At 38.5% G+C, this 12,350-nt stretch overlaps 1 protein-coding gene across 5 annotated transcripts in view; it reads right to left on the reverse strand.

Annotated features, from left to right (window-relative positions):
• Positions 1–12,350, reverse strand: part of LOC134226693 (venom dipeptidyl peptidase 4) — a 62,870-nt gene that overhangs the window by 22,399 nt on the left and 28,121 nt on the right. For 3 of the 5 annotated variants that reach the window (XM_062707639.1, XM_062707638.1, XM_062707636.1), the window contains exon 2: positions 7,135–7,411. The exons of 1 other annotated variant lie outside the window; for it this stretch is intronic. In XM_062707639.1, the coding sequence (XP_062563623.1) occupies positions 7,135–7,182 (48 nt within the window). In that variant the 5' untranslated portion in view covers positions 7,183–7,411. Of the gene's footprint in view, positions 1–7,134; positions 7,418–12,350 lie in introns of all 5 variants that reach the window. One more of the 5 variants, XM_062707637.1, reaches the window with a different exon arrangement.

A 12,350-nucleotide genomic window follows, 5' to 3' on the forward strand; every position in this document is an offset into this window, starting at 1 on the left:
GTGCGTGCTTACAGCGGCACACTAGGAGTTGACTTTCTGAAATCAGTATGGCGAAAGGCATCTAACGTTCAAAATAAAGCACCTACAACAAAAAAATATGTGGTAGGCTCAGGCTGTGAACCAGTCTATCGATTCGTTTAACTTTTAGTTAAAATTTGACAGTTCCACTTTTTACGAAAAATGAGTAAGATTTCCGTCAGAAAAAAAGAAATGTCAATACAATTTCACTCTGTCTCTGAGTGATTTGAAACGGGCGTGTACATAACTAGGTGGTCGTTCAACAATGATGTTACAGGTTTTAGGGGGTGGGGTGGGGTTGGTGGTCTAAGATTTTGTGACACTGCATATACTAGGTATACAAAAAAGCGTGACAGATGAGGGAGGGGGGGTCTAGAAATCTCAAAAAGTAGTGGACGTCATATTTGAATCGTCCCTAGTAGCGAAATAGTTTTACTTAAAAAGTTCCTAACTTTGAGAAAACCCCCGTTAGATGATTTTCCCCAAACAAATATCCGGTGGTTAACTCATGCTGGCTGTTTGCGCCTGGATGCTGGCAGCGGCGAGTAGGAAACCAGCCATTACCAATCAGTAGGGGTGGTGGAAATTCGCGGCAAAATTTTTAAAATTTCGCGGACAGCCAATTTAGAAAATCTGAAAATTCGCGGCAATTTTGCGGTACATCATATTTCGGTACAAAAAATAAAAAAGACAATGTAGGTACCATATTTATTTAAATTGTTGCGTATTTAAATTGTTGCGTTTATTAATTTGCATTACTGGTCAAAAGCCAATTATTTTCCCGTTAACTTTTGGCGCTGGGAAGTGTTGATTAAATTGTACTGGCAGACACTACGTTCAGCATCTACCGAGTTTCCAGGAATAGACAGATATTTCACCGCTATTTTGAAGTGCTGAGGAAAACGGAAAGAGGCCGAATGAGAAAAAATAGATTTGAAACATGCCGCGAGACGATCAACGTTGGGAAACTTTTTTCTCCAAACTTCGCCGATCAATCCCATAATGTGAGTATTGCAGGTCATGTGAATTCGGTAGTAGCCCTTTGAGAATCTCTAACTTTCCTAAAAAAAATCCATATTTTTTAAAAACAAAATTGTTCTGCAGTTTTGGCTTTTGGCTCAACATTCGACCAATTTCGGACTCTGCACTTTAAAAAAAAATCGAGTCGTCAAAAAATGCGTTGTTTGTCGAGTTGGTATTGACTAGGTCAAGAAATCGACTGAGGCAATAGAATGGAATAAAATTATTGACGGGAAAGGTTAATTTCGCGGTTTTTCGCGAAAATGTTTAAATTTCACGAATTTCCACCACCCCTACCAATCAGATAATAGATAACAAAAATAGATGTTAATATATAGAAAGAAAGGAAAATATTGAGAATATTGGTTCACTAGCCGTATTATGTTACCTTGGAGCAAGACAGAATTTAGACAGATGCAAAAAAAATCATTTTATCGCTTTTCAGTTTTTGATGTTTCAAAGGTTCCAATAGGTTCAAATTCGTTTTTTAATCACAACACTTTATGTTGTAGACAAACAGATAAGGACGCAAATAAGACCCCAAAGTAATATGTTTAAAGCATATAAAGCTAAGTAAACAGCCTCAATTTTTAACTTACACCCCAATAGTTTTATGACTCTCTTTCTCTCTTGATTGTTGTTAAGTACTAAGGAACTGCCCATGCGAGATGTTCATACAAATAATAATTCCGAATTTGTTCCTTGTGTTTTTTTCTGATTGGCCACGAAAAACTCTTTTTGTTTCAAACTCAGTTTTACGAGAAATGTTTCTGCCTGCACAAAACAGAGCTGATTTGTGATTCCGTGTGGTTTGTTTTGTGGGTTGACAGCTATATTCCATTGCAAATAATAAAGGTGCGGGGTCTATCACGTTTGCTTGTGTTGGTAAACCTTCAGCAAAATAAACATTAAAGAGAAATTTTGTAACCCGCTGATCCAAGCGGCGAGGGTTCGTGGTGCTGGTTGACTAATAGCCAGAAGCTAGGCAATTATCTGAAGGGCATAATCGTGGATGGCCAATGTAAATTTGAGTACTGGCGATTTGCGAAAATAGTTTGTATACACGCTTCATGACAAAATTTTTGGCATATTGCGAGAGAGATCGCAAGTATTGTATGTGTCAATGTCAAAACAATTTAGAGTAAAATTCTACTCGTCCCTACTGTGGAAAAAATTTACCCTAAAAGTTATTTGTTGACAGTTAACTAACACTAACAGACATCGACTTCCTCCACACCTTTATTAGAACTCATTTACTTCAGCTAGCTGAGATCACTACCACACACATAACAAGCTACCACTTCAACTCAGAAGAGGCTCTGCCGACAATGAAGTTGGCCGCTTGTATGGAAAAATGCCAGAGCTGCCAGTCTTCTTGATAAAGTGGTCTTCGTCAGAATGCAAGTCAATGTAGGGAAGGGGGAGGAAATGATGATGCAATCACTCGCCCACTGCAAGCCGAATATACCTCTGCACTTGCCACGAGTTCATGCGGAATTTGTTGGAATTTCTGGGTTAGGTTGGAGAGGCAGAGGTCCGTCTTGGTTAACGAGCTGCCAATGTGATAGATAGGAGAAGGTAACTGATGGAATTTCTATTTGGATGTAGGAAACGAGCTCTATAGTTCATTTCCAATTCTATCAGATTACTGATAGAATACTCAAGTTGAAGGTATAGGAATAATAATGGAAACGGTATGGAAGTCCATTTCCAGTTCTAGCGATTGCTAGAACATGAGAAATAAAGAGAAAGATACAAAGTAGGAGAATGGAACGGACCTGGGATTGAACCCACGACCTCCTGCGTATGAGGCAGAAGCAGTAGCCATATGACTACCAAGCCCGCTGGTAGCTTATTTGGAAGGTAATTATGTAAGAAAAATTGAATACACCTGTTAGATCATTAAGAATTGTTTTTTTTTGTTTTTGGAAACTATGTTGAAAAATCTGCTTTGATATAACGTAACTCGATATATTGTATCGCTCATAAAAAAATCTACCCCTCCGCTTTTTTTAATCGCAACAAAATACGAACGCCAGATAGTCGCCTAAGAAAAACAAACCTCCAAAAAAAAGCTACTCCGATATTTTTAAAAATTCTGTCTCCATCTGGTGGATTGTGGCGATGAATGCTTTGATAGCACGTGCTATTTGAACTGCGGATTTTTTTTTTGCATCTATGAGAGTCTTAGAAAATGATCACAAAACTTGTCATTTGTTGCAAGGCACAATAATTTAACGAAAAACCAAATCCAGCTTTCCACGCTCGGTAATGGCGGCTTGTCGGTGTGAAAAAATCAATCGGTCACTGTAGCATTTGACACTAGCTGGAGGAAAGCTCATTGGCGTTCCTGAGAGAGGGGAAGGGAAAAAGGCCTTTTCGCCGGTGAGTTTTCCTCCAGCTAGTGTCAAATGCTACAGTGACCGATTGATTTTTTCACAGCGACAAGCCGCCATTACCGAGCGTGGAAAGCTGGATTGCCTTATATCGAGGTATGACTGTAATAAACACAAAAATAAAGCAGATATTGCACACTTTCATGCCCTGCCACGGAACGAATATTTTTTGAGATTTTTGTTGCATGCCATTCATCCTGCTCATAGATGTACAAAATGTATTCGCAGTACAAATAGCACGTACTATCAAAGTATTCACCGCCAGAATCCACCACCAGACGCACGTGCACATTTTTCTCAGGCGACTATCTGACTCTTATTTTTTATTGCGACTAAACACAAGCAGAGGACTAGATTTTTTATGAGCGTTACAATAACCAAATGTTTCGTTGTTGATGTCAAATACAGAAAAAAAAATATTTCTTTGGACTTTCATACAATGTATGAAGCGAAAAAATATTGAAAAACTTTTCAACAATTTTGTCAAAACTAACTTTTTGTCACTTTTGACACCTTTACGTGGTGTGTTGCGGGGTAAGATCTACCACGGTTACATTGCCAGCTACAGGCAAATTCTGACCCAACGAATACCTTCCTCATTATCCAACTCCGTGGTACTTATGAGGGTGTCACTAAGTCGGTGGCCTCTCGTTAAGTAAGTACCACATCAACACTTCCTTCCTCTCCCTAGTTACGGTAAAGATGGACGTGGCCAGGAGTAGTAATCCTCATGCTTTGGTTATTTTTGTTTAAGACTGGAATCAAGGACCACTCCCCTTCTTGATTTCTGATAGCATTCTAGATAAGGATCTCAAAAGTAACACATTAGTATCACAAGTGTCCAATCTACGAATTACACCGTAACAATGCTAATGCTAATGTTTACACCCCTTTGCGTTTGACCCCCTCAATTATTGTAGGAAATTGCGACTTATAGAATGGATGTTTTATCATTGATTTTTTCAGTCTAAATCGATTAAGACGGCTAGTTTGGCTGCCCGACGACGTTTTTGCCGCTTGTGTTGGACCCCGACTCTCGTTACGGTCGATAGCTTATCTCTTAAAAAGGTCCACTGAATGGGACCGAAACGTCAAGCTATACCAAACTAGTCTCAATCAATTTAGACTTAGAAAGCCAACAATAAAGCAAATGAAGCATATTTTAACAGGTTATATGATTAGAAAAAACCATGATTATAAATATACTATCTTTAGGTATCTGGCTGCAGTCACTACTGCACAATAGCGAACTCCCCTCCTCTTACGCTGGATAGCTATCTCCGCGGATGTGGTAACCGACAAGATAGCGTCTACGGTCGACTTACCCTTTCGGAAGCCAAAGTGGTTACTCGATAGACCATCCGCACCCTCCGTGCGTATCAACAACCTGTTGAGGATGATCTTCTCGAGCACCTTCCCCGCCGTATCAAGCAGGCATATTGGTCTATATGCCGACGGATCCCTCGGTGGTTTTCCCGCTTTTGGCAATAGGACCAAGCAATAGGTCCAGGCATCTCTGCATGACAGATCTGAACATCTCGGGAGCCTCGGCAATGGCCGCTTTGATGGCCAGGTTCGGAATACCATCCGGTCCTGGCGCCTTACCTACACTAAGGGACTGTGCAATCCCCGCAACAGTTCGAAGAATTGAGGTGATGTCTGTGTGTACGTGTGTGTGAATGTCTGTATGTATGTGAGCAAAAATGGTCTTTTTTAAGCACTTACTCTAAACCGATTTACTCGCAACAAGTTTCATTCGCCAGAGAATGTTGTTCCATTATTCCCTATTAAAAATAGGCTGGTTCGGACTATGGGCTCAAAAGTTATGGCCTAAATACATTTTCTTATAATGTACGGGAAAGACAACATTACCGCTAGGGGGATTAATCAGGTGTTTTGGTAAACTTCTTATTTTTCAATTTTAATCTGAGTTACTCAATAATGCCACTTTAATTGAATTTGGTGACGAACACAATTTACTTAACATTTTAAGGGGGAGGGCTATGTCTTAACGTTGCGCATATTTCAAGAAAAAATCAACTATTATATAAAAAGCATTACGCAGTGAGAAGGGAAGTTGTTCAAAATTTACAATTTTGACATTACTACATTATAGGAGCGAATTATAGATTTAACCATAACGTGTCATAAAGTGCTGGATGAGTAGTGTGTTGAATAACTCGTTGGCACAATACCTTTTTATAATTAAGAAATAAATCTTAATGAAATATCAAATAAATGAAATTCCATTTCGTTGATGTCACAATATGACGCTAATTGAATCTGTTCTACCCTCCTTTGTTGGTTTATTAAGTTCTACTCAGTGAGTTTTAACACCAGAAACTGATAGTGCTTTTTTGATCATTTTAAGAAAATCTGTGTTGCGTCCATTTGTCTGTGAAACGAATATACAGTTTATATGTTATATGTATTAGTATTTTATCCAGCATCAAACAGGCTTATTGCAAGCCAAAAAGTGACCAAATTCCGTTGGTTTTTTAGAACATGACAAAAATCGATTGTTCGGTCAAGCTACTGTAGTTTTATTATCGGTGCTGAGCTCTATCATTGCCATTATTAGCACCACACATTATTGTATAGCTATAAGTTATCTATCAGTATACACAACGTAGGTTAATAGTCATGTTTGTACTGTATCACGTCTAGTCAAATAAATATGAAAACTGTGTAAAATTAATCTTTTTGCCGCGTGGATATGTCGATCCAAACAGTCCTACCGCCTGATCGATCATCGATACTATGCCGAAAATTTGCCCCATACCCCATTGAAGGCTCAGAAAAAAATATTTTTCTTTTCTATCTATGTTCTTATAATGAATACCACTGTTTATTGCAGGATTCATAATTTTGGCCAAAAATACCTCCTTTTTTCCTATTATGCCACGTCTCGAAACGTGGCCGCGCCTTTGCCCACTCGTCACTTCATAGTGGATATGTGTACCAAATTTGGTTGGAATCGGTCTTGGAGGTTAGACGTTACACTGAATATCTTTTTTTTTTCTAAAGTGAACACCTTTTCCTCATACCTTTATACGCTTTACAGGGTACATAAAAATGTTCTAAAAATTAACTAAATTCTAAAGAGAAAATTTTGGAATACCTGGTCAAAGTTATGACCCTTGGCCCTGATGTCAATGATTGTTTTTTCATGAGCAAGTGTTGGATCTATGACTTAATTCTATTACGATACTAATGTAGACATCACTCTCGCAACAAAATTGCAACTCTTATAAATTAGATAGCAAGTAACATACATTCAGACTCCTCATCTAGAACAAGGCAAAAAAAAACTAAAAAAAAGATGTCATATTTTATCGTCGCGGCGATAAAATTCATGAATCATACTTTGGAATACTTTGAATCTTTAAAAAAATGCTTTTTAGATTTTAACGCACTGTTGAATTCCTCTAGCGCATGGCGACTCACTATAAGTATAATGTTTAATCGACAATAGTCTTAGAATCAGAACTGGTATTAAGTCCTATTAAAATATGGTTATGATGGCATGCCAATCATGTACAGAACAAGCGAAAAACTGCATGGTGCCACAAATCTTCAAAAGATAAAATACATTTCAAAATCATAATTTTTATAAATTAATATTTCAGGACTATATATTTTAATGCGCATTTTAAAATTTACTTCACAAAGCAACTGCTATAGATATGATTTCAATTACCTGTTCAGACTGTCCTATCTCTATAGAGTTCCCCGTAGATGCCGCCATCCTGCGACAAAATTTCTTTTCGACAGCGACAGTTGGCGTTGAACAATTTCACTTTACATCAAACCTTTCAATAGAACTGAGTTGTGTCAGCTTGGAACTCTTCAAAATTGTTTTTCTTCGTACCGGATCAGCTTTTCTTCTAAATGCAATTTTTCATATCCGTCGAGAGCACTTTTCAACATAGCATTTCTACACTTAATTTCCACTTCCGTTTTCTCTGGATATTTCACTGCAACTGACGGATGTTAAATACGATACACAAAAATGTGCCATTCAGAATGTTCCCACTGTCTCCGTCACAAGTGTTTCACTCTAATGAGCAAACAACGTGCACTTGGCGGTATTGGAAGTTCCTCCCATGCGAAGCACTTTGTAGTGTCCCCGACCGCGTACTACCGCTGCTACTAAGCGACTACAAGAGATTCAGATTAACCAGTTGAGCAAACTCAGCGCTGCTGAGCCGTCGATGTCGTCGGTTTTCTTTTTCGTATCTCGTCGGCAACAACAAAGTGTGCACCGCACGTCGTCGCGCCGAGATGCCGAATATAGGGGGTGGTACTTATCGAATGAATACGTGTGTGACATTCCGGTGGATTGCTCCCTCTCTCGGAACACGCCGGGCCGGGTTTTTATCACTCGACAACGAGATAGGCATTCGAAACTTGACAGCAATGAGACAGATCTTTCCGCATCTTGATGGATGAACGACACGTTGGCCATGTATCAGATGCTCCATGCTTGACCTATATGATGGTGTGTTGTTGTTTGCTAGATGCTGGTGCTAATGATTGAAGATGAAGATGGCGATTAGCCGTTTCCGGTGGCTATATTCGGCCGGCAGTTTTCCAAATTCCGGTTTATTATCGCGTTGCTCACTTCAGTTGACCTTCGTTTGCTTATGCAATTACATTTTATTCGCATGCTATTAGTGAGGTTCTTCTTTGTCACTAATAACGATCGCATCACATTTAAAAGACAGGCCAGGTAACTATTGTTTTCGACTTACATACAGAAGGACAACAGGTTCAATGGTTTTTTTACGCAGTTGGACTTCATTAATTTCTCGATTAACCTGAACTTTCACAGTAATTTTTTTGTGGGGTTAACTCATTGTTTCATTGACTCCGAAAGTCTTAAACGACTAAATCCAAACCGTGTAAAAAAAAATCTGGGTGTATGTTTCTGTAAGCTGCTCAAATTACGTTTTCTAGTAGTACTGTGATCATTCATTGTAAATTCATGCCTAAGAACCATCCATTTCGAATTAATAACTTTGTGAAAAAATAATTGAACTATTAATTTAAAAAACTGCATATGTGACATTTTTGGCCAAAATGAAATTTTTATATATTCTGAATCCTGTTTGTGAATGCTGAAATGTATGTATACAAAAAATCTCGTTTATTTGAGAAACTTCATATGTAAACGCACTTTGAAAACCAAATATGGAAAAAGAAATCGAAAGATTCGGTGTCAATTTGTTTAAAACAGTTTTTTGTTGTTTTCTCGGAATTTCGTGTGGTGTGGGTGGTGGGTGGTGTGGTGGAATTGTGGTGTGAGTTTTTTAATACATAATTCATGTTTCATCGTTAAAAAATCATCTGTAGAGTCCGACTAATTCATATTTCTTTCCTGTATTGCACATGAAATAGTAAACTAATCGATTCACTCAAGTCTCAATTAGCTACTATGGAATGTAGGTACGTACTAGACTCATTTGTTCTTGTTCAATGATGCCCACAATGCAGTCTGGTTCAATATAGGTCAAAGGAGCAACCGCGCGAACGTGAGTTGCACTTCCCTGCTCTTCACATTGGCATGGAGAGGGTGATGATGATGTAGGTATATGGAAAAAAAAAACACAACCTCGAGACGATAAGTTAATCGGAAAAAACGTTGAAACTATTCAATCAACCGCGAAAAATGGTACATGTTATGACTACAGAAATACCACTTCCATCACTCTTATCATTTGTCTGTGTAGTCTCGTGAAAACCGCAGACTTACATCGAAAGGGTAAGAAATTGCGTTCATGATAGAAAGTTTAATCAGAATCGGTAGAGCTGGTATCATGAATTAATGGCACAACAAAATGGGGTGTGAATCTTTTTTATATGGATTAATGACAACAGACTTTTTTTTGTAAATTCAGCGTCTTCGCTAATTTTACAAACTAGTGAGCATGCAAAGCAATGAGGCGTTCTTGCTCGATTAGTGCAAGTGCGCGGTCGGTGTAAACCATTTAAGCAACATCATGTATTAAAGCCACCAATTAAACCGTGCTAAAGTGTTAATCATATTATTAAAATCGTGAACACATGCAAACTCACTCAATCATATGATAGTGAAGCAGTGTCTAGCAAGCAACAACACCCGCATCGCACCACGTGGTAAAGGACGGTTCTGCAGCAGCAAACCGAGCGAGTGTGGTGCAGTATGCGGCATATCGACGATGATGTAGGAAACCACGCTGCATTAATGGTTTATTCATTCGACGATGGACCGTAATTATGAGTAATGGCCAGCAATGGGGAAGATCAAAGAGCCGTTTGTCAAGCGAAACTTGCGATTAAGATCAGGAAAGTGATATTCTGTCTTGCGAAAAATATGTATTAGGGAGCGTCCACAAATTACGTAACGCTTAGAGGGGGGAGGGGGGGTTGAGCGAAGTGTGACGATCCATACAAAATTTTCAGATGTTTCATACAAAAAGTGTGACATAGGGGGGAGGGGGGGGTTAAAAATGACCAATTTTTGCGTTACGTAATTAATGGATCTTCCCTTAGTTGATTGCGTTAACAAGCCAGATGTCCACTCCGCACTAAGAGTGCATGTTTTAAACGCAAAAGTTATTTCTGATTGGAATTCGTCTGATAACAAACATTATCGTATAGAACGGTATGATCTGCATTTCAAGCAATGAAAGTAAATTGCTTAATTGAAGCTTAATTTGAATCTTGCACACATGCGAGTAAACCAACTAATGAAATAGATTTCTGGGAACTAAGACTGTAGACTGAAACTCCTGTGTTGTTGATAAAACAAATGTCGTTTTAAACAACATAAGCGAATGATTTCAAATGAATGATAATGGAGTTTACTGATCCCGATTCTGTTTTTACACGGATTTTTTTACACGGCCGTGTAAAAAAAAATCCCATACAAAATTTTTGCAAAGTTGCTCCATTTTGCATGATTCGTCGAGAAATCATAAAACTTTTTTTACACGGATTTTCAAATTTTGAACTGAAAACTTTTTTTACACGGAACGCATCCCCCGTGTAAAAAAAGAATCGGGTGTATGTATATTGACAACGAGACATCAGAGAGGCTCACGACACCGCGGAGCAGCAGGAAGTTGTAATATCAACGAACAAGCGTGCATATGCATATCGAATTTTCAAACCTTATAAACAATATCCACGCTAATAGCCGGAAAGTGAGCAATTAGCTTTGTTTAAAGAAAAAAGCAGCTTCTCTTGAGAAGAGCTGATGACGTAACCAGCTTCGGTCCCGATAATGTTTACAGTTAACTAAGCGTCATCGTTAATAAAGTTGCGAAGGATGACGTCAAAATCTACACAGACGATTTTAATACGAGGATCAGCTCTAACCTCCATACAACACGGACTATACGTCAGGATAAATGTCAAAAAAGAAAAAGTAGAATCACGAAAAAATTTCCACAGCAAGATATGAGATGCAATTCTTGGAATAATTTTAAAAATTTCAAAATGATATGTAATTGAAAATGATTTGGACCACCGGGTTAGACTTTTGATTATCTACATTGTGCATATATTTATTTGATTGTTCATGATAATAAATGCTTTTCTCGAATTGATCCTGGAAAAGGTACTATTTTTTATGTTTATTGAATTTCTAATCTCGTGCAATAAACCATTTTCAAAAAATTAGCTTGTAATTTTTAAAATTATTTTGAATTCCGTAGGCTATACCATGCCGTGGTAAATTTTAGTGATTCTACTTTTTCTCTGATGACAACATTCATAAGATAAGCAACAAGATAAGCTGTTCTTCTTTTTCTTATTGGCATAACATCCCCCTCTGGAACATTGCCGCTTTTCAGTTTAGTATTCATTAATTGCGAGGTTTCTAAGCCAAGTTACTATTTTTGCATTCGTATATCATGAGGCCAACACGATGGTACATTTATGCCCAGGGAAGTCGAGAAAATTTCCAACCAAATAATTTCCTAGATCGGACCAGAAATCGAACCCAGCCACCTTCAGCATGGTATTGATTTGTAGCCGCGCATCTTATCGCACGGCTAAGGAAGGCCCCCGCTGTTAGTGATAGCAAAATCCTGTGGATTGCTTTTCCCTCATCAGCCTGTGGTCAAACCCACGTGGATCTTTCATCTCACGATAGACGTACTGAAAATCATATCGACAACATCTGCATCCGCCAAAAATAGATACGGAATAAATGGACTGGACTATTTTAGAAGATCCTTTTATACTTTACACGGATTCGGCAGCGGTGGTGGTACTTATATGACAATTCAACTCACGCCGAAGATCTTGCTGTGAATGGATTGTTCTTTGAAGAACTTAGAGCTCGGAGTGTATGTTACGGAAGTCGTAGAAGAGTCGGCATCGTAGAAGAGCAATGGACTTTCAAAAAAGCCTTTATCGAAATCAGTGAGAACAAATTGAGTGAGCTGCGCACTCAGCACAATGTAGTAGATTACTGGCATAAACTGGCAGAAGATTGGGCAGCGTGGAGAATTAAATGTCTAGATAGAACGAACAAAATCCAGAACAGCAAAATATGAATCCTGACCAAGGATGATTTTGATCATTTAGTAGTTTGTCAATTACTCATATTTTGGTAATGTGTTGTATGCTAAGCGCATTTTTTTCTACAAATTTACCTAAAAATTTACCCTTACGGAGTTAAAGTTCTAACAACAGTAGCTTATACTAAATGATTAAAGTATATTAACTCTGTAATTAGCAACGTACTAGTACACAAAGTAGAAAAAAAGCAACGTGCTAAAGGTGTACAAATAACACATTCTCTGGGGCAGCAGGGACTTTGTCCAAGGGCTTGACGACCCCTCCCCATGGCCACTGCGAGTTAGACCGGGACCATCGTCCCTAACCCCTAATCCCAAGGCGTCAAGCGACCCGTGCCGAGGGGAT

Source organism: Armigeres subalbatus, chromosome 3, assembly GCF_024139115.2.
Source record: "Armigeres subalbatus isolate Guangzhou_Male chromosome 3, GZ_Asu_2, whole genome shotgun sequence".
Classification (NCBI taxonomy): domain Eukaryota; kingdom Metazoa; phylum Arthropoda; class Insecta; order Diptera; family Culicidae; genus Armigeres; species Armigeres subalbatus.